The following is a 21,551-nucleotide window of genomic DNA, read 5'->3' as shown; positions in this document are numbered from 1 at the left end:
AAAAAAATAAAAATAAAAATTGAGTGAAGTATATTCTCATAAAGTAAATTTGGAGCATATTTGTTTCTTCTACCTGATTCCTCCAGAATTTGCAAACTATTTTTAAGTATTCTTAATTTATGACCATATAGTTATTTGCATAAGTGCAGTAAGAATCTGTTCCCCCCCCCCGCTTTTTTTTTTTTTTTAGATGGAGTCCTGCTCCAGGCTAGAGTACAGTGGCATGATCTCGGCTCACTACAACCTCCGCCTCCCAGGTTCAAGCAATTCACCTACCTCAGCCTCCCAAGTAGCTGGGACTACAGGCATGCACCACCACACCCGGATAATTGTTTGTATTTTTAGTAGAGACAGGGTTTCACCATGTTGGCAGGCTGGTCTCAAACCCCTGACCTCAGGTGATCCACCTGCCTCGGTCTCCCAAAGTGCTGGGATTACAGGCATGAGCCACCGCACCTGGCCAAGAATCTGTTTTCTTTTGTAACAGGACACAATTGGAAAACCTGGTTATTTTACCAAGGCTTTAACTGGAATGGCATGCTTTCCTTTAAGGAAACGAACTTGACTTGTAAAGCCAATAAAAGCCACTTGGGAAAACATCTCAAACCTTGCCTCCACAGGCTCTATACAGGCTTCCTAACTTGGGGGAAGTAAAAAATGTCACTTTCTCACAGGCCCAGGAGCCCAAATTTATCTTTGGAGCCCAAGAGGAAAGGAATTTACTCAACTCATAGATGTTTGATGGTGCAAACTCATGCTGGGCTCAGCTTTAAAAAAAGTCTTATCTGAGGTTCTTTCTATGGGACAGAGTTCCATCAAAGCCAATTTAAAAACAGCTTACATGAAAAATAATTATTCTTGCTGCACTTTATACAAATAATCAGGTCAACTATAATAAAGCAAATCAGTCTTACCATGATTTGTCTTTAGTAAAAATTGGAAACTAGAGAGAAAAATTATGTTTCAAGAACTATGGAGCATTTGTTATCAGATTCTAGTCTCATTAGTTGTTTTTAAGTTTGCTTCTTCAACTTAGGCTAACCCTGCTTATTCCTGTGAATCAACTGGTGATCTCTGGCTGCAGCTCAGAAGAAACAAGAGGGATGGGTAAAGTAAAAATATGGATAAATATTCTAATCCTGGGCACACCGCAATCAGCTAGTAAACCCATATCAGCTTGGTTCCAACAGTTGCCCAGTTCATATAAAGCCTTCTTATTGGCTGGGCGCAGTGGCTCACACCTGTAATCCCAGCACTTTGGGAGGCCGAGGTGGGCGATTTACCTGAGGTCAGGAGTTCGAGATCAGCCTGACCAACATGGAGAAACCCTGTCTCCACTAAAAATTCAAAATTAGCCGGGTGTGGTGGCACATGCCTGTAATCCCAGCTACTCAGGAGACTGAGGCAGGAGAATCACTTGAACCCAGGAGGCGGAGGTTGTGGTGAGCCAACGTCATGCCACTGCACTCCAGCCTGAACAACAAGAGCAAAACTCTGTCTCAAAATACACAGAAAACTCAAATTTTTGTGGACTAAGACTTATGAGTAAGTCTACTACATTATTATTTATTCTAAAAACTAAAATTAACATCCAAAAATGAGGAACAATTAAACAAACTATATACTATACTAAATGTAATCATTAAGAAATATGCAAAATAAAAAAAAGAAATATGCAAAATAATGCTGTAGAAACATAGGTAAATTTATACAAAAAATAAGTTTTAAAAAAGGTAACAAAAAATTGCAATGTGTATCAATTTAAACTATATTAGATACCTACACACATGGATTAATGACAAAAGAAATTTCAAAAAAATTACTTGAGTTGAGGTTTATGAGGTTTCAAGACTTTTAGCTGTTTATAATAGTTTCCTCAGAAGATATTTTAAGGTTGATTTTATATAAGATAGCAACACTAAATAATTAAATGGAATATAATTAAACAAAATCACAGATACCACAGGCTACTGTCACTCAAATACAACTGGATACGGGAAGCATCTATAAATTAGGTGTTAATTTCATCAAAATTTGTGGTATAAAGTGCCATTGAGAAGCTTACACAGAAACAGCTGCAAAATACACACACGCACACATACACGCACAGACACACAATAATTACTTACCTGCCACAGGAGGGACGACACCAGCAAAGCGTACTGTTGCATGTTCTCCATTAACTTCAACTCTTCGACCAATGACATCCGGTGTCAAAGTGTCACTCATTATAATATATCCAGAATCCAAAATATGAGATCTAGGAAGAAAAATACAACACTGATAAGAACTTAATACAATTCCTTTAAAGCAAATTTTTTTTTTTTTTTTTTTTTGAGGCACAGTCTCACTCTGTCACCCAGGCTGGAGTGCAGTAGCGCAATCTCGGCTCACTGCAACCTCCACCTCCCTGGTTCAAGCAATTCCCCTGCCTCAGCCTCCCAAGTAGCTAGGATTACAGAACCCACCACCATGTCTGTTTAATTGTTTTGTATTGTTAGTAGAGATGGGGTTTCACCACGTACAGGCATGAGCCACTGCGCCCGGCCTAGAAATGTGTTTTTAGGAGTCGTCAGCACAGAGTTTATAGCTGATAGCGTGAAAGTAGATGAGAATGAAAGGGTATCAACTAGAAAGAAAAGGGTATCAGCTAGAAAGAAAAGGGGATCAATGACAGAATCCTGCAAAAACATAATAGTTAAGAAAGAAGGAAGAAATCCCTAAGAAGCCGGAGAAAGAAAAAACAGAAAAGAAAAAAGAAGACCAGCTACCTGATGCCTTGGAATCCAAGGGACAGAGTTTAAAGCAGGAATAATCAAATAACAGTATCAGATGTTGCAGAAAGAGCCTGTGAGACTAGGGCTTAAAAATCTGTGTTCCTTTTGCAAGAACAAATATGGTTAATTTCCATACCTTCATCTTTGTCTAAATAAAACTCACTTTCTTTTTTTCTTTTTTTTTCTTGAGACAGAGTCTCGCTCTGTTGCCCAGAAGTGCAGTGGTACGACCTCTGCTAACTGCAACCTCTGCCTGCTGGGTTCAAGCAATTCTCCTGCCTCAGCTTCCCAAGTAACTAGGATTACAGGCACACGCCACCACACCCAGCTAATTTTTGTATTTTTAGTAGAAACAGTGTTTCACCATGTTGGCCAGCCTGGTCTAGAACTCCTGACCTCAAGTGATCCACCCGCCTCAGTCTCCCAAAATGCTGGAATTACAGGCATCAACCACCATGCCCGGCCCAAATAAAACTCACTTACTATTTTAAAAAGCTAGCAGTGTTGGCTGGGCACGGTTTTTCATGCCTGTAATCTCAGCGCTTTGGGAGGCCAAGGCAGGCAGATCATCTGAGGTCAGGAATTCCAGACCAGCCTGGGCAACATAGTGAAACTTATCTTTACCAAAAAAAATACAAAAAAAAAAAGGCACATCTGTAGTCCCAGCTACTTGGGAAACTGAAATGGAAGGATCATGTGAGCCCAGAAGATTGAGGCTGCAGTAAGCCAAGATCATGCCACTGTGCTCCAGCCTAGGCAACAGAGCTACAGCCTGTCTCAAAACAAACAAACAAAAAAACACAAATAAAAGATAACAGTGTTGAAGTACAAGGATTTTTAAACAACCACAAGTTACATGACTATTGAACAAAGTATTTTTCTATTTTAATATTACCATATATAATATGTGCACAAAACAAAAGAAAAAACATATGCTATGACATGCCGTCTGGGGTTATAATTACATTATTGACAATCGGGCATGGTGGCTCACGCCTATAATCTCAGCACTTTGGGAGGCTGAGGCAGGCGGATCACCTGAGGTCGGGAGTTCAAGACCAGCCTGACCAACATGGAGAAACCCCATCTCTACTAAAAATACAAAATTAACCAGGAGTGGTGTGGCACATGCCTGTCATCCCAGCTACTCAGGAGGCTGAGGCAGGAGAATCACTTGAACCAAGGAGGCAGAGGTTGCCATGAGCCCAAGATTGCGTCATTGCACTCTAGCCTGGGCAAAAAAAACTCTGTCTCCAAAAAAAAAAAAAACAAAAACTGACTACCCACAAACTCCATTAGTATATAGATATCTGAGGCCTTTGGTATTATTACCTCTCTACCTTTATGGTTTTTTTTTTTTTTTTTTTTTTTTTTTTTAAGAACAGGTAGACGGCCGGGAGTGGTGGCTCATGTCTGTAAACCCAGCGCTTTGAGAGACCGAGGTGGGTGGATCACGAGGTCAGGAATTCGAGACCAGCTTGACCAACATGGTGAAACCCTGTGTCTATCAAAAATACAAAAATTAGCCAGGCATGGTGGTGTGCGCCTGTAATCCCAGCTACTCAGGAGGCTGAGGCAGGAGAATTGCTTGAACCCGGGAGGCAGAGGTTGCAGTGAGCCAAGATCAAGCCATGCACTTCAGCCTGGGCAACAGAGCAAGACTCCATCTCAAAAAAAAAAAGAATAGGTAGACATTTCCTCCGTTACTGGAGTTGTCTGTTACATTTGACCTGCTATTTCCATATTACAGAATAATCTAAGCATTTCAATCTCACATTATGATTTTAAGTTTATTAAGTTTCAGCATAAGGTCCCAATCAGGTCCTCAAATATTTTGTAAAAACAATAACATTAGGCTGGGCACGGTGGCTCACACCTGTAATCCCAGCATTTTGGGAGGCCAAGGCGGGTGGATCACAAGGTCAAGAGATCGAGACCATCCCAGCGAACAGGGTGAAACCCCGTTTCTACTAAAAATAGAAAAAAGTTAGTTGGACGTGGTAGCGCGCCGTCTACTTGGCCGTAGTCCCAGCTACTTGGCCGTCTGAGGCGGAAGAATCACTTGAATGCCGGAGGCGGGGGTTGCAGTGAGCCAAGATCGTGCCACTGCACTCCAGCCTGGCGACAGAGCAAGATTCATCTCACGAAAAACAAAACAAACAAAACCATTTTTCCCAATTGTTGTGAAAAGAATCCTACTTTCAATATGGAGCTGAATTTTGTCTATTTAAATAAAGGAGGGCAGGGCCATTGGGAAGGGGGCCAGGATCCAGATCTAAACCTGCCCAGTAGCGTTGAAAAGCAAAAGAGAAATGATCTCCAAGTCCATAGTTGGTGAGAAAAGTCAAAGCAGTTTAGATGAATTTTTTCTTTTTTTTGAGACAGAGTCTCACTCTGTCGCTCAGGCTGGAGTGTAATGGTGTGCAATCTCAGCTTATCGCAACTTCATCTCCTGGGTTCAAGCGATTCTTCTGCCTCAGTCTCCTGAGTAACTGGAATTACAGGCGGCCGCCACCAGGCCCAGCTAATTTTTGTATTTTTAGTAGAGATGCGATTTCACATATTGTCCAGGCTGGTCTCAAACTCCTGACCTCAAGTGATCTGCCCACCTCAGCCTCCAAGTGTTGGGATTACAGGTGTGAGCCACTGAGCCGGCCAGTTTAGATGATCTGATGGCAGGATCGACATACAGGTCAGACCAGGTATGAGGAATTTATGTTTTTAGTAAACTAAGAGGTCTGGCCAGAGACACAGCACTACCCAAAAACCTGTGCTCAGATTCAGAGCTCTAGTCCCTAAGAAGAGAGACTAATAAAATGACTGCAGAACTCCATTCCTACAAGAAATTAAAGTATTAGGCCAAATCTTGGCTCCATGAACTAGAATGTATAGGGATTATCTAAACCCAGAAACTCACAAGGCCCCACAGTCTGAAGCTCTTTCCAGCTGGGGCTCAGCTTAAGGGTACTACCATATCACCCTGCAGATCAGGCTAACAGTGAGAATGGCTTGGTGAGAAGAAGGGAGCAGCCATCAATGGGTAGTAAAACCAGGGAGTGTAATAGCAGGAATGAGGATTGAAGACACTAGGAAGCCATTCTCATTATTAATAACATCTGTAAGTAACTCATGAATTCCTTCACATGCTTGATCCTATTCAATCTCCAGTAATATAATTTTTTTTCGTTCCTACCTGTATGCTGTGCCCACAGACAGGACCAACGAGATCATTAAGTATAAGATCTAAGGTCAGTAATTAACAGTCTCCGTGTCAAGTCAGGTTTTTTTGTTTGTTTGTTTTGAGACGAGTCTCGTTCTGTTACCCAGGCTGGAGTGCAGTGGCACAATCTCAGCTCACTGTGACCTCCGCCTCCCAGGTTCAGGTGATTCTCCCACCTTAGCCTCCTGAGGAGCTGGGATTATAGGCATGCGCCACCAAGCCTAGCTAATTTTGTATTTTTTTTTTTTTTTTAGTAGAGACAGGGTTTCATGTTATTGGTCAGGCTGGTCTCGAAATCCTGACCTCAGGTGATTCACCCATCTCGGCCTCCCAAAGTTTGTGGGCCTCCCAACTAAAAATACAAAGTGCTGGGATTACAGGCGTGAACCTCTGCGCCCAGCCTCAAGGCAGTATTTTTGATGATCCTGTCTAGTCTCTGAATGTTTCTAATATTGTCTTTCTTGATACCATGATCTTTTGTGAAGACCTAGAGACTGGATCCATGTCTTGGTGACCTATGCCTTAGTTCCAAAGCCTTTACCCTCTTCTTCTAGCTAGTAACCAACGGGTCCCTGTTTCCTGAAGTTAGACCTACTTGATGCTGTTACTGGCCCACTCTGTACCCTTATTGCCTGTTGCTGGGACAATCACTTTGATCACTCCCCCACCCCCACCCCCAGCCCCATTTTAGTATCCAGTCAAAATGACCTGCAGTCAGCTGCTGCCTAGTTAAATTCTCTCTTATGGACTGCACTGGGCCCTCTCCTAATCACCTGAATGTGAGTGGCATGTTGCTCTTCTTAGGCCTATCTGGGTGCTGACTAAGGCTTGGTTAAGATGGAATGACTTTTTAAAATACACACACTTGCTAACTAATGAAGACAGCCCACTTAAATGTTGGAGTGACTCTACTTGTTATTGTTCTTTAAAAAGACAAAATTTACATCTCTAGGCCGGTGCAGTGGCTCATGCTTGTAATCCAAGGCCGGAGGCCAAGGCGGGCAGACCATGAGATCACGAGATCGAGACCATCCTGGCTAACACAGTGAAACCCCATCTCTACTAAAAACACAAAACATTAGCTGGGTGTGGTGGCGGGCGCCTGTAGTCCCAGCTACTTGGGAGGCTGAGGCAGGAGAATGGTGTGAACCCAGGAGGCAGAGCTTGCAGTGGGCCAAGATCACACCACTGCATTCCAGCTTGGGCAACAGAGCAAGACTCCATCTCAAAAAAAAAACAAAAGAAAAGAAAAGAAATCTACATCTCTATCATTTTCACCTAGTAATTTTCTACTACTGCCCTGTGTAGCTACAGAAAATCAATATATTCCCTTTCTCAGCCAACATTTAAATGTGGAAGGCCGGCTGGGCACGGTAGCTCACACCTGTAATCCCAGCACTTTGGGAGGCCAAGGTGCGTGAATCACCTGAGGTCAGGAGTTCGAGACCAGCCTGGCCAACATAGTGAAACCTGTCTCTACTAAAAATACAAAAATTAGCCAGGTGTGGTGGTGGATGCCTGTAATCCCAGCTCCTAGGGAAGCTCAGGCAGGAAAATCGCTTGAATCCGGGAGGCAGAGGTTGCAGTGAGCCGAGATCACGCTATTACACTCCAGCCTTGGTGACAGATCAAAAAATAAATAAATAAATATGGAAGGCCATTTGTTACCATTTCTGCTATCCCTGCTTCCTGTCTTCATCTCCCAAACCTCTCTACCAGGATACACATTTCTAGCTCCTTAAACCCTCCTTATAGCATTCCAGTTTTCCTCTGTAACTGATTTACTGATTCCATGCTTAAATTGCAATACCTAGAACTGAAAACCACATTCCAGATATGGCCTGACCCGCATGTGGGGTACAATGGTCTGAAAAGCATTCATTTAACAGTGTAGGCCAGGCAAAGTGGCTCACACCTGTAATCCCAGTACTTTGGGAGGCTGAAGCGGGTGGATCATCTGAGGTCAGGAGTTCAAGGTCAGCCTGGCCAACATGGTGAAACCTGTCTCTACTAAAAATACAAACATTAGCCAGGCATGGTGGCAAACACCTGCAATCCCAGCTACTCAGAAGGCTGGAACCCGAGAGGTGGAGGTTGCAGTGAGCCAAGGTGTGCCACTGCATTCCAGCCTGGGCAACAAAGCAAGACTCGGTCTCAAAAAAATAAATAAAATTTAAAATTTAAAAAAATAAAAATATGAAAATTAGCCAGGCATGGTGGTGGGTGCCTATAATCCCAGCTACTTGAGAGATTGAGGCACAAGAATCGCTTGAACCCAGGAGGCGGAGGTTGCAGTGAGCTGAGATCGTGCCACTGCACTCCAGACTGGGCCACAGAGTGAGACTCCATCTCAAAGGAAAAAAAAAAAAATGTAGACGTTACATTCATTTTTTTCTGTCCCTTTCATGGGAAAGACTGTTGCTTACTATTAAGGTTGCAATGAAAGAAACTCCAAAGCCATTTCTGACTTATTACCATTTTCCGATCATAAAATTTAAATGTTTAAATTTCACTATAATTATATTACCCTAAAAATGAGTTTTTTACCAGTTTTAAGTGCTCTTTCAAAATTTTCATTAACATGTAAGCAGAATTTTACTACAACTGAGACATATAATTTGTTCTACGTCTTTTATTAACTTTTTAAAAAATAAGGCAGGGTCGGCCGGGCGCGGTGGCTCAAGCCTGTAATCCCAGCACTTTGGGAGGCCGAGACGGGCGGATGACAAGGTCAGGAGATCGAGACCATCCTGGCTAACACGGTGAAACCCCGTCTCTACCAAAAAATACAAAAAAAACTAGCCGGGCGAGGTGGCGGGCGCCTGTAGTCCCAGCTACTCGGGAGGCTGAGGCAGGAGAATGGCGTAAACTCGGGAGGTGGAGGTTGCAGTGAGCTGAGATCCGGCCACTGCACTCCAGCCCGGGTGACAGAGCAAGACTCCGTCTCAAAAATAAAAATAAAAATAAAAAATAAGGTAGGGTCTCACTATGTTATCGAGGCTGGTCTTTAACTCCTGGGCTCAAGCAATCCTCCTGAGAATTCCCAAAGTGCTGGGATTACAGGTTTGAGCCGCCTCAACTAGCCATATTAACATTCGTCCATAAACATTTTTCTATGCAACCACAGAGTCAACACATTAATCATCTCAATATTCAAGTATGAAACCACAATTTACTTAATAATTTCTCTCTCTTTTTTTTTTTTTTTTTTTGAGATGGAGTCTTGCTCTGTTGCCCAGGCTGGAGTGCAGTGGTGCAAACTCGGCTCACTACAACCTCCGTCTCACGGGTTCATGCCATTCTCCTGCCTCAGGCTCCCGAGTAGCTGAGACTGCTGGCACCCGCCACCATGCCCGGCTAATTTTTTGTATTTTTAGTAGAGACGGGGTTTCACCATGTTAAACAGGATGGTCTCAATCTCCTGACCCTGTGATCCGCCCACCTCGGCTTCCAAAGTGCTGGGATTACAGGCGACAGCCACCGTGCCTGGCCTCTCTCTCTCTCTTTTCTACTGGAAGAGAAGGGAATCTCTCTATGCTGCCCACGTTGGTCTCAAACTGCTGGCCTCAAGTGATTCTCCCGTCTCAGCCTTCCAAAGTGCTGGGATTACAGGCATGAATCACCACACACAGCCAATCATTTCTCTAATGCTATTTACTACTCCAAAGAAAACAGCTAAAAACAGCTTTGATTTTTAAAATGCTACCTTATGGCCGGGCGCGGTGGCTCACGCCTGTAATCCCAACACTTTGGGAGGCCGAGGCGGGCGGATCACGAGGTCAGGAGATCGAGACCATCCTGGCTAACACGGTGAAACCCCGTCTCTACTAAAAAATACAAAAACTAGCCGGGCGAGGTGGTGGGTGCCTGTAGTCCCAGCTACTCGGAGGCTGAGGCAGGAGAATGGCGTGAACCCAGGAGGCGGAGCTTGCAGTGAGCCGAGATGGTGCCACTGCACTCCAGCCTGGGCGACAAAGCGAGACTCCGTCTCAAAAAAAAAAAAAAAAAGAAAAAAAAAAAAAATGTTACCTTATGAAGTATTTCCTTGGGAAAAATTCTTGAGATAGATAAATATGTTTAAGGTTCTACAAAGCCAGGCAGGAGCGGTGGCTCACACCTGTAATCCCAATACTTTGGGAGGCCAAGGCAGGAGGATCATCTGAGGTCAGGAGTTTGAGAGCAGCCTGGCCACTATGGTGAAATCAATCCCATTTCAACTAAAAATACAAAAATTAGCCAGGTGAGGTGGAGCACATCTGTAATCCCAGCTACTCGGGAGGCTAAGGCAAGGAGAATTGCATGAACCTGGGAGATGGAGGTTGCAGTGAGCCAAGGTTGAACCACTGCACTCTAGCCTGATTGACAGAGCGAGACTCTCTCAAAAAAAAAAAAAAAAAAAAAAAAAAAAACTACATCCAAGTAGACATTCTTGTACTACTTCTTAGTCTAAATCAATTCTTTTTTTTTTTTTGAGACGGAGTCTCATTCTGTGGCCCCAGGCTGGAGTGCAGTGGTGCAATCTTGGCTCACTGCAAGCTCCGCCTCCCGGGTTCACACCATTCTCCTGCCTCAGCCTCCCGAGTAGCTGGGACTACAGGTGCCTCCTGCCACTACACCAGCTAAGCTTTGTATTTTTAGTAGAGACAGGGTTTCACCACATTGGCCAGGATGGGCTCGATCTCTTGACCTCAGGATCCACCCGCCTTGGCCTCCCAAAGTGCTGGGATTACAGGAGTGAGCCACGGTGCCCAGCCTACTCCCATAATATTTTATATATAGAAAAGCAAATACATTTTTTCTTTCTTTACACAACTGAAAGCCTACTATACAGGAGGTTCTATTCCTCACCTTTTCATTCAATAATATATCCTAGAGATTTACCCAAAGCTATGACAAGAGATTTTAATTTGGGGGGAATATAGTATTTGAATAGATATACCATAATATACTTAACCAGTCTTCAAACTGAAGGACATTTAGTTAATACCAAGTTTTTGCTATCACAAACAATATTGAAGAAATTACGCCTACACATTTATCTTCCTGTATCTGTAGGAAAGTTTCTCAAAACTGGTATTGCTGAGTCAAAAAGTATGTGCATATTAAATGTTAATAGCTAATTCTAAATGTTCCTTTATAATGGCTATATCAACTTACCATGCTATCAGCAGTGTATAAACTCCTGTATTCTTACAACCTGGCCTTCATAATGTATTAATAAAATTTTGAGGCTGGGCACCATGGCTCACGCCTGTAATTCCAACACTTTGGAAGGCCAAGGCAGGCGGATCACGAGGTCAGGAGACCGAGACCATCCTGGCTAACATGGTGAAACCCTGTCTCTACTAAAAATACAAAAAATTAGCCGGGCGTAGTGGCGGGTGCCTGTAGTCCCAGCTACTGGGGGAGCTGAGGCAGGAGAATGGCGTGAACCCAGGAGCAGAGGTTGCAGCGAGCCGAGACTGTGCCACTGCACTCTAGCCTGGGGGACAGAGTGAGACTCCGTCTCAAAAAAAAAAATTTTTTTGATGGTCAGTCTAATGAATAAAATATGTAGTTCATTTCCATTTCCATTTATGAACCAGCTATTAATATACTTTGTGCGTTTCCTACTGGTTTATTGACCTTTTTCTTATCAATCTGCTTTTAAAATCTAAACTCAGTCTATTTCCTAGATCACTATAGACTTGAACAACTGGGCTCACACAATCCTATTGCTTCAGCCTCCCCCTAATCACTAGGCGGGGCAGGCATGCACCACCACGCCCAGCTAAATTTTTTTTTTTTTTTTTTTTGAGACTTGTCGCCCAGGCTGGAGTGCAAAGGTGCGATCTCAGTTCACTGCAACCTCCGCCTCCCGGGCTCAAGGGATTCTTCTATCTCAGCCTTCCAAGTAGCTGGAATTACAGGCACCCAGCACCATGCCTGGCTAATTTTTTGTATTTTTAGTAGAGAGGGGGTTTCACCATGTTGGCCAGGCTGGTCACAAATTCCCGACCTCAGGTGATCCACCTGCCTCCCAAAGTGCTGGGATTACAGGCATGAGCCAGGATGAGAGACCTCCTATATGATAAGGTAACTAAATAATTCTTCAAATAAAATAATTTGAAAAGAATAGAGGCCAAATTCGTTGGTGCATACCAGTAATCCCAGCACTTTGGGAGGCCAAAGCAGGCAGATCACGTCAGGTCAGGAGATCGAGACCAGCTTGGGACACATGGTGAAATCCCATCTCTACTAAAAATACAAAAATTAACCAGGTGTGGTGGCCCACACCTGTAATCCCAGCTACTCAGGAGGCTGGGCAGGAGAATTATGATTATAATCCTTCCCCTCCTGGGTTCAAGCAATTCTTCTGCCTCCGCCTCCACAGCACTTAGGAGTACAGGCGCCCGCAACTATGCCCAGCTAATTTTTGTATTTTTAGTACAGACGGAGTTTCTCTATGTTGGCCAGGTTGGTCTCAAACTCTTGACCTCCAGTGATCCACCCGCCTTGGCCTCCCAAACTGTATCTCACATAATTTTAAGGAGCTTCTACAAAAACTTTAGGCATTTTCCAAAGAAACTGAAGGCATGTCTTCTCTCTAAAACACCAATGACCTAAATGTGTACCAAACCCACAATTTTATGACAAAACTATACAAATGAGAACATAGAAAAGTAACTAACAGGCCGGGCGCAGTGGCTAACACCTGTAATCCCAGCACTTTGGGAGGCCGATCACGAGGTCAGGAGATCGAGACCATCCTGGCTAACACGGTGAAACCCCATCTCTACTAAAAATACAAAAAAATTAGCCAGGCGTGGTGGCGGGCACCTGTAGTCCCAGCTACTCGGGAGGCTGAGGCAGGAGAATGGCGTGAACCCGGGAGGTGGAGCTTGCAGTGAGCCAAGATAGCACCACTATACTCCAGCCTGGGCAACAGAGCAAGACTCCTTCTCAAAAAAAAAAAAAAAAGTAACTAACAAACCAATTAGTCTGTGACTTTTCTTTACACTTACAAATACAATCAAATCTTCTAAAATCACTTCTCCACAAATTCATTCCAGCTACTAAAATAATTACTGGCAAAGAATGATGTTTTCCCTTTCTGGTAACCTCTATCTACTTTCTGGGTAATATTCATTTCACACCTAACAATATCTCTATCATATTGATTTCAAATTGTCTTTCTTGCACATATTCCCAGCAAAATGTAGGGAAAGTGACATATACTTCTTTTACAAACTTTGAAGTGCTAAGTATACGATAAATACTCTATTAAATAAATTTATGATAAATTGATTTAATTAAACACTGAGGTGAGCCAGGAAGCCTGTTGAAAATCAGTAGCTTAAAGATTAAAACAATATTGTTCTACAAGGTTAAAATTAGAATAATGTCAGTTGGGCACAGTGGCTCACACCTGTTATCCCCGCACTTTGGGAGGCCGAGGCAGGCGGATGACTTGAGGTCTGGAGTTCAACTCCAGCCTGGCCAACAGAATGAAACCCCATCCCTACTAAAAATATAAAAATTAGCTAGGCGTGTTGGTGTGCGCCTGTAACCCCAGCTACTCAGGAGCCTGAGGCAGGAGAATCGCTTGAACCTGGGAGGCAGAGGTGGCAGTGAGCCGAGATCACACCACTGCACTTCAGCCTGGGCAACAGAACAAGACTTGGTTTCAAAAAAAAAAACAAAAAATTATAATTAGGCTGAGCGTGGTGGCTCACACCTATAACCCCAGCACTCTGGGAGGCCAAGGTGGGCAGACTGAGCCTAGGAGTTGAACAGCAGCTTGGACAACATGGTGAAACCCCATCTCTATACGTACAAAAATTAGGCGTGGTGGCATATGCTGGGAGTCCCAGCTGTTTAGGAGGCTGATGTGGGAGGATGGCTTGAACCAGGGAGGTGGAGGCTGCAGTGAGCTAAGATCAAGGCACTGCACTCCAACCAGGGTGAAACAGCCAGACTCTGTCTCAAAAAAACAAAACACAAACAAAAAAAAAACTAAAATGGGCTGGGCGCAATGGGTCACTCCTGTAATCCCAGCACTTTGGGAGGCCGAGGTGGGTAGATCATCTGAGGACAGGAGTTCAAGACCAGCCTGGCCAACATGGTGACACCTGGTCTCTACTAAAAATACAAAATTAGCCGGGCGTGGTGGCATATGCCTGTAATCCCAGCTGCTTGAGAGGCTGAGGTAGATGAGTAGCTTCAACCCAGGAGACGGAGGTTACAGTGAGCCGAGATCATTCCATTGCAATCCAGCCTGGGCAACAAAAGCGAAACTCCATTGCAAAAAAATTAAAATTAAAATTAAAAAATAAAAAATAAATTATGATTAGATTCAGTTAAGTATGCACAGCAAAATTAAAAATTAAAATACAAAAATCAGCTGGGTGTGGTGGTGCACGCCTATAGGCCAATTTATTTGGGAGGCTTAGGTTGGAGGATCATCTGAGCCCAAGAGTTCAAGGCTACAGTGAGCCCTGATCACACCACTGTACTCCAGCCTGGGCAACAGAGGGAGATCCTATTGTAAAAAAAAAAAAAAAAGAAAAAAAAAAGAAAAAAGGCCAAGCACAATGGCTCATGCCTGTAATCCCCGCACTCTGGGAGGCCAAGGCAGGTGGGTCATCTGAGGTCAGGAATTCGAGACCAGGCTGGCCAACATGGTGAAGCCCCATCTCTACTAAAAATACAAAAATTAGCTGGACATGCTGGAGGGTCCCTATAATCCCAGCTACCTGGAAGGCTGAGGCAGGAGGATCACTTGAATCCAGGAAGCGGAGGCTGTAGTGAGTCGAGATTGTACCACCACACTCCAGCATGGGTGACAAGAGCAAAACTCCATCTCAAAAAAAAAAGGGTGGGGCCAGGTGCTATAGCTCATGCCTATAATCCTAACACTTTGGAAAGCAGTGGTGGGTGGATTAACTGAGGTTGGGAGTTTGAGACAAGCCTGATCGATGTGGTGAAACTCTATCTCTAATGAAAATACAAAAATTAACCAGGCTATGATGGCACACGCCTATAATCTCAGCTACTCAGGAGACTGAGGTGGGAGAATCACTTGAACCCAGCAGGCAGAGGTTGCAGTAAGCTGAGATCGTGCCAGTGCATTCCAGACTGGGTGAAAGAGGGAGACCCTGTCTCAAAAAAAAAAAAAAAGTGGGGGGAGCCAAGAGTGGCCAGGCGCAGTGGCTCAGGCCTGTAATCCCAGCAGTTTGGGAGGCTGAGGCAGGTGGATCATCTGAGATCTGGAATTCAAGACCAGCCTGATCAACATGGAGAAACCCTATCTCTACTAAAAATACAAAATTAGCCGAGCGTGGTGGCACATGCCTATAATCCCAGCTACTCAGGAGGTTGAGGCAGCAGAATTGCTTGAAGCCAGGAGGTGGAGGTTGCGGTGAGCCAAGATCATGCAATTGCACTCTAGCCTGGGCAACAAGAGCAAAAACTCTGTCTCAAAAAAAAAAAAAAGCCAGGAATGGTGGCTCACACCTGTAATCCCAGCACTTTGGGAAGCTGAAGCGGGCGGATCACAAGGTCAGAAGTTCAAAACCAGCCTGACCAACATGGTGAAACCCCGGTTTCTACTAAAAATACAAAAATAAGCTGGGCGTGGTGGTGCGCGCCTGTAATCCCAGCTACTTCAGGAGACCGAGGTAGGAGAATCGCTTGAACCCAGTAGGCAGGGTTGCAGAGATTGCCGAGATCGCACCACTGCACTCTAGCCTGGCGACAGAGCGAGACTCCATCTCAAAAAAACAAACAAAAAAAGACAAGAAAGGAGGAAAAAAGCATAAAAATGCAAAGTGTAGAAGATGGTTCAAAAACCCCAAATTCATTCGGTAAACAATTATATTATGGAGTGTCTGCTAAAAGTCAGATACTATTTTAGGCAATTGGAATAAAACAGTAATGGATTTTACAGGGAAGTACAATAAGAGATCTTTAAAATAAATAAATAAATAAATGCCGGACACGGTGGCTCACGCCTGTAATCCCAGCACTTTGGGAGGTTGAGACAGGTGGATCACAAGGTCAGGAGTTCAAAACCAGCCTGGCCAAGATGGTGAAACCCCGTCTCTACTAAAAATACAAAAATGAGCCAGGTGTGGTGGCATGTGCCTGTAACCCCAGCTAGTTGGGAGGCTGAGGCAGAGAAGTGCTTGAACCCAGCAGACAGAGGTTGCAGTCAGCCGAGATCACACCACTGCACTCCAGCCTGGGCGACTGGGGAAAACTGCCGAGACAGAGACTCTGTCTTTTTCTATTTGATCTTCTTTTGGAGTTTGTACTTGTTTAACCTGCATTTGAGGTTGTAAAGTTACAGGCATCTGAGCTGCTGGAAGAGGAGTTGGCCATCGTGGTTTAGACTCTGATGGCTCCGCTAATTCTGGACCTTTTTCTTCTAATTTTAACGTTTCAGGATATATCACCTCCTGTAATTGATTATCGTCAACATTATGCGTTGACCGAGCCATTACCGGCTCTGCTACGCATTTACAGTGTGAACTTTCCGTTCCTTTCCGGGATTCTATCCCTGCCTCTTCACAATCTGCTACACAGCTTTCAGGGACATCAGAAACTGAAACGCTATCTTCTTCTGTTTGAAACGGTTCTAAAGCTACTTTAATAATGACCCAATCATTCCATACTGTAAGTGGGATGATTTTACCTTCCCTACTTGCTTGTTTTAATTCTTTGCCAATTTTTTCCCAGTCTTTTAGATCTAAAGTTCCCTGTTCTGGAAACCATGGGCAAAACTGTTCTATTGTTTGAAGTAGCGTAATTAGATTTTTGGTAGAGACTTTAACTCCCCCTCTTTTTAAGAGAAGTTTAATAAAGCTGCAATAAGAGGCATATTTACTTTCAGTTTGCCCCACTGTTACCCTAGGTTCTTCCAAGCGCACAAGCTTACCGCAAGGCTGACTGTAGACATACTCGGGAGTCTCTCATCGACTTGTCCTGAATGACTACGCTCGAGCGTACTTTCACCTTAGAGAAAGGCACCCACGTCGGGCACCAGATGAAGGGGTGGCCTACCCCTCCACACCTGTGGGCGTTTCTCATTAGGTGGAATGAGAGACTTGAGAAAAGAAATGACACACAGAGACAAAGTATAGAGAAAGAAAAAGTGGGCCCAGGGGACCGGCGCTCAGCATACAGAGGACCTGCGCCGGCACCGGTCTCTGAGTTCCCTCAGTATTTATTGATCATTATCTTTACCATCTTAGAAAAAGGGAAGTGGCAGGATAATAGGATCATCATAGGGAGAAGGTCAGCAGTAAGACATATGAATAAAGATCTCTGTGACATGAGTAAGTTTAAGGAAAAGTGCTGTGCCTTCACATGCATATACAAACATCTCCATAAACCTTTTTAGTGCATAAAGAGCAGCATTGTGCTAGCAAGTCCCACCTTTCGTCCTAAGGTGGTTTTCTCCTTTCTCAGTAAACAGAACATACAATCCGGTTTTACACCGAGATGTTCCATTGCCCAGGGACGGGCAGGAGACAGATGCTTTTCTCTATCTCAACTGCCAAGAGGCCTTCTTTCCTCTTGTACTGGTCCTCCTCATCACAGACCCTTCACGGGTGTCAGGCTGGGGGACCATCAGGTCTTTCCCTTCCCACGAGGCCATATTTCAGACTATCACATGGGGAGAAACCTTGGACAATACCTAGCTTTCCTAGGCAGAGGTCCCTGCGACCTTTGGCAGTGTGCCTATCCCTGGGTACTTGAGATTAAGAGAATAGTGATGACTTTTAACCAGCAGGCTGCCTTCAGGCACTTGTTTAACAAAGCAACATTTTGGGCTGCACAGCCCAAAATCCTTTAAACCTTGAGTCACCATAGCACATGTCTCTTGCAAGGACAAGGTTGGGGATAGGGTCACAGATTAACAGCATCTCAAATACAGAACAAAATGGAGTCTCTTATGTCTACTTCTTTCTATATAGACACAGTAACAGTCTGATCTTTCTTTTCCCCACACAGGAAAAATAAAAAGGAAAACAGCAGTAAACGAAACAGAAAAACACCTGCCCTCATAAACCTATGCCAGTGAGAGAAAACATAATAAGCCAGATAAATGACTCTATCACATGGCATGTCATATGATGATAAGCACAAGGATAATGAATGCAATGGAAATGTTAAAGATGGCAGTCGCTTGTCAGAGTAGGCCTTACTGAGAAGAAAATAGTCCCAAAAATATGAGAGAGGTAAAGAACTGAGCCATGTGGACATATGAGGGAAAGGAATAGCAAGTGCAAATATCCTAAGGCTAGGATGCGCTTGAGGAGGCCATACAATAGAGCAAACAGGAGACTAAAACAACATGAGATCAGAAGTGAAGCAGGGCTAGGTCACATAGGACCTTCGACGAATAATCCACTCTAAAGACTTCGGCTTTTTTTTTTTTTTTCTTGAGACTGAGTTTTGCCCTTGTTGCCGAGGCTGGAGTGCAATGGGATGATCTCCGCTCACTGCAACCTCCTCCCCCGCCCCCCAGGGTTCAAGGGATTCTCCTGCCTCCGCCTCCCTAGTAGCTTGGACTACAGGCGCACGCCACCACTCCCAAGTAATTTTTTGTATTTTTTAGTAGAGACAAGGTTTCGCCACTTTGCCCAGGCTGGTCTCGAACACTTGACCTCAGGTGATCCACTCGCCTTGGCCTCCCAAAGTGCCAGGATTACAGGCTTTTTAACCCACGGTGCCCAGCCGGTTTTCTTTTTCTTTTTTTTTTTTTTTGAGGCGGAGTCTTGCTCTGTCGCCAGGCTGGAGTGCAGTGACGTGAACTCCGCTCACTGCAACCTCCACCCCTCTCTTTCCCCGCCCCCCGCCGGGTTCAAGCGATTCTCCTGCCTCAGCCTCCCGAGTAGCTGAGATTACAGGCACGCACCACCATGCCCGGCTAATTTTTGTATTTTTAGTAGAGACGGGATTTCACCATGTTGGCTAGGATGGTCTCGAACTCTTGACCTCGTGATCCACCCGCCTTGGCCTCCCAAAGTGCTGGGATTACAGGCATGAGCCACCACGTCCAGCCAACTTTGGCTTTTACTCTGGGTGAAATGTGTAGTCCTTGGAGGATTTTTGAGAGGAAAGAGATAAATCTTTTTTTTTAAAGGATCAATCGAAATGCTGTGATGCAAACAGACTAAAAGAGGAAAGAGCAGAAACTACTGCAGCAATTCAAGTGAGAGACAATGTACCTTGAACAAGTGAAGGTGATGAGAAGAACTTGGGAGTGTGGACAGATTTTGAAGGTGGAGAGTCCATAGGATTTGCTGATATACATGAAACAGATTAATCAGGGATGATGCCAAAGATTTTGATCTGAACAAATATTTCAGTAGTGACAATGAATGTAAATCCAATAAACCTGCTAGTCAAAAGGTAGGCTGGGCCAGGCACCATAGCTCACACCTGTAGTAGCCAGGTGTTCCAAACCAGCCTGGCCAACATGGCGAAACCCCGTCTCTACTACAAATACAAAAAAAAAAAAAAAAAAAAAAATTAGCTGGGCATGGTGGCACACACCTGTCATCCCAGCTACTCGGGAGGCTGAGGTGGGAGAATTGCTTGAACCTGGGAGGCGTGGTTGCAGTGAGCTGAGATTGGGCCACTGCACACCAGCCCGGGTAACAGAGCAAGACTCCATATCAAAAAAAAAAAAAAAAGAAAAAAAGGCAGGCCGTCCACTTAGATTGAAAAAAAAAGAAAACACCCAGAGATGTGCTGTTTACAACAGTATATAAAATATAAGCATATAGAAAAGTTAAAACTTAATATGAAAAACGTTTTGAAGCAAATATCAAAAGACAGCAGCTGTGGCTAAATTAATGACAGAGAAAAGAAAAGTCTTCTCTCTTCATCTCTACCTCCACTAACTTTCTCTAACAGTTTGGCAATTTGTTAATTCTGTCTTCCCGCCAGGACTGCTTCTCTGAGGACAAGGCTGTCACACCGTCATTTGGATCCACCCACAACTTAGAACAGTCCCCATGTGGTAGTAAACACCAAGTAAAAAATAGTCACTTCAGGCCGGGCGCAGTGGCTCACGCCTGTAATCTCAGCACTTTGGGAGGCCGAGGCGGGTGGATCACCTGAGGTCAGGAGTTCGAGAGCAGCCTGGCCAACATGGAGAAACCCCGTCTCTACTAAAAATACAAAAATTACCTGAGCCTGGGGGCGGGCGCCTGTAATCCCAGCTACTCCGGAGGCTGAGGCAGGAGAATCGCTTGAACCCAGGAGGCGGAGGTTGCAGTGAGCCGAGATCGCCGCACTGCACTCCAGCCTGGGCGACAGAGCAAGACTCTCCCAAAAGAACAAACGAACAGTTACTTTAAGTGCTCTCCACCTACTTAACGTTATTTCTCTGTCATCACCAATGTTAACTGATTCGGCAGGACGGAGCTGTTCCTCTAAGAGGACACCTTGTGAAAGTCGTTGGTCGCCTGTACCATTTTCACTTCTTCCAAAGTGACATGCCAATTCTCTGAAAGAAGCTTAAAATGCAAGGGATCACGTGCAGCTACTCCTAAACAAGGCCTTCCAGAAGGGGCAGGGCGGCCCCAACCCAGCCGGCTGGACCGCCTCCCAGCACACACGCATTCCCTTCGGGCCCGCACTTCTGGGCTGGTTCAAAGCCGCACGGAACAGGCAACGCCCGGCTATGGCAATCTGGGAAGATTCCAGGAAAGGAAGAAAAGGCTAAGAGCAGTGCAGGGTGACGCACCGGCCAGGAATGCTCGTTCCGGAAGCTCCCTGAACCTCTGAGGCTCACCTGCCCGCGGAGACTCCAGGTGTTCGGAGCAGCTGCCCCTCCAGCGCACTGCCCAGCAGCGAAGCTTTAGACTCTGGCCGGAAGTGCTGTAGGAAGTCCCGCCTCCACCAGAGTGAGCTACGGCTGCAGGAGCATAGACGAGAATGTCAACAACAGTATTGGAGGCCAGAGGAGTGGTCAACCCACCCAAGCCCCGCCTCTGAGCGGGGGCCCAAGCGATTTCCCAGTGCTGAAACCTGGGATGACAGAGCCGCCCAGGAACGCGCGTGTTCCAGTTTAGTAGGTACCACGGAAGTGAGTTACAAATCCTGTAAGAGGTTCAGTTCCATGCGTATTGAGAGCCTACCACGTAGGCAGCATGCGGTGGTCAAAGAGAAGAATATAGTGTTAATGCCTCCAAAACTCAAGAAAAAAAAACAAAATTACCTAGTTAAAGCATAAGGCAGAATGAAAGTAAATGCAGTGATAGAAAAAATAATAGAAAAGCAACTATCCTAGACATGTTAATTTCTGTTGAAACCGCCTTCGCAAAATTTTGACAGTGAAATCTGACATGGTTTACCCCCATCTTGTATCTAGCCACACAGGTTGGCTGTCTTTGCTCATTCCTGGGTACAGGACAAGCTAACTTTGCGAGAAATTTAGTTTATAGTTTAAATGACAATAACCCTTCCCCAAAACTGCCCTTTTAAAACTAAATGAAAGGCCACGAAGTTAGGAGGATGAGAGGGTCCTGAATTCTTCTAAGTTGTAATTGTAGTGA

General features: G+C 44.7%; 1 protein-coding gene across 5 annotated transcripts in view; it reads right to left on the bottom strand.

The window, feature by feature from the left end:
• Positions 1–20,898, bottom strand: part of TBCE (tubulin folding cofactor E) — an 83,993-nt gene extending 63,095 nt beyond the window's left edge. For 2 of the 5 annotated variants that reach the window (XM_037986047.2, XM_007989859.3), the window contains exons 1-2: positions 20,789–20,874; positions 2,130–2,260 (exon numbers count right to left, since the gene is read on the bottom strand). In XM_037986047.2, the coding sequence (XP_037841975.1) occupies positions 2,130–2,229 (100 nt within the window). In that variant the 5' untranslated portion in view covers positions 2,230–2,260; positions 20,789–20,874. Of the gene's footprint in view, positions 1–2,129; positions 2,261–20,740 lie in introns of all 5 variants that reach the window. The other 3 variants (XM_073011855.1, XM_073011856.1, XM_037986041.2) reach the window with 2 other exon arrangements.
• Positions 20,899–21,551: the final 653 nt, after the last annotated feature.

Source organism: Chlorocebus sabaeus, chromosome 25 (assembly GCF_047675955.1).
Source record: "Chlorocebus sabaeus isolate Y175 chromosome 25, mChlSab1.0.hap1, whole genome shotgun sequence".
Classification (NCBI taxonomy): Eukaryota; Metazoa; Chordata; class Mammalia; order Primates; family Cercopithecidae; genus Chlorocebus; species Chlorocebus sabaeus.
This window is presented reverse-complemented; position numbering and strand designations above follow the sequence as displayed.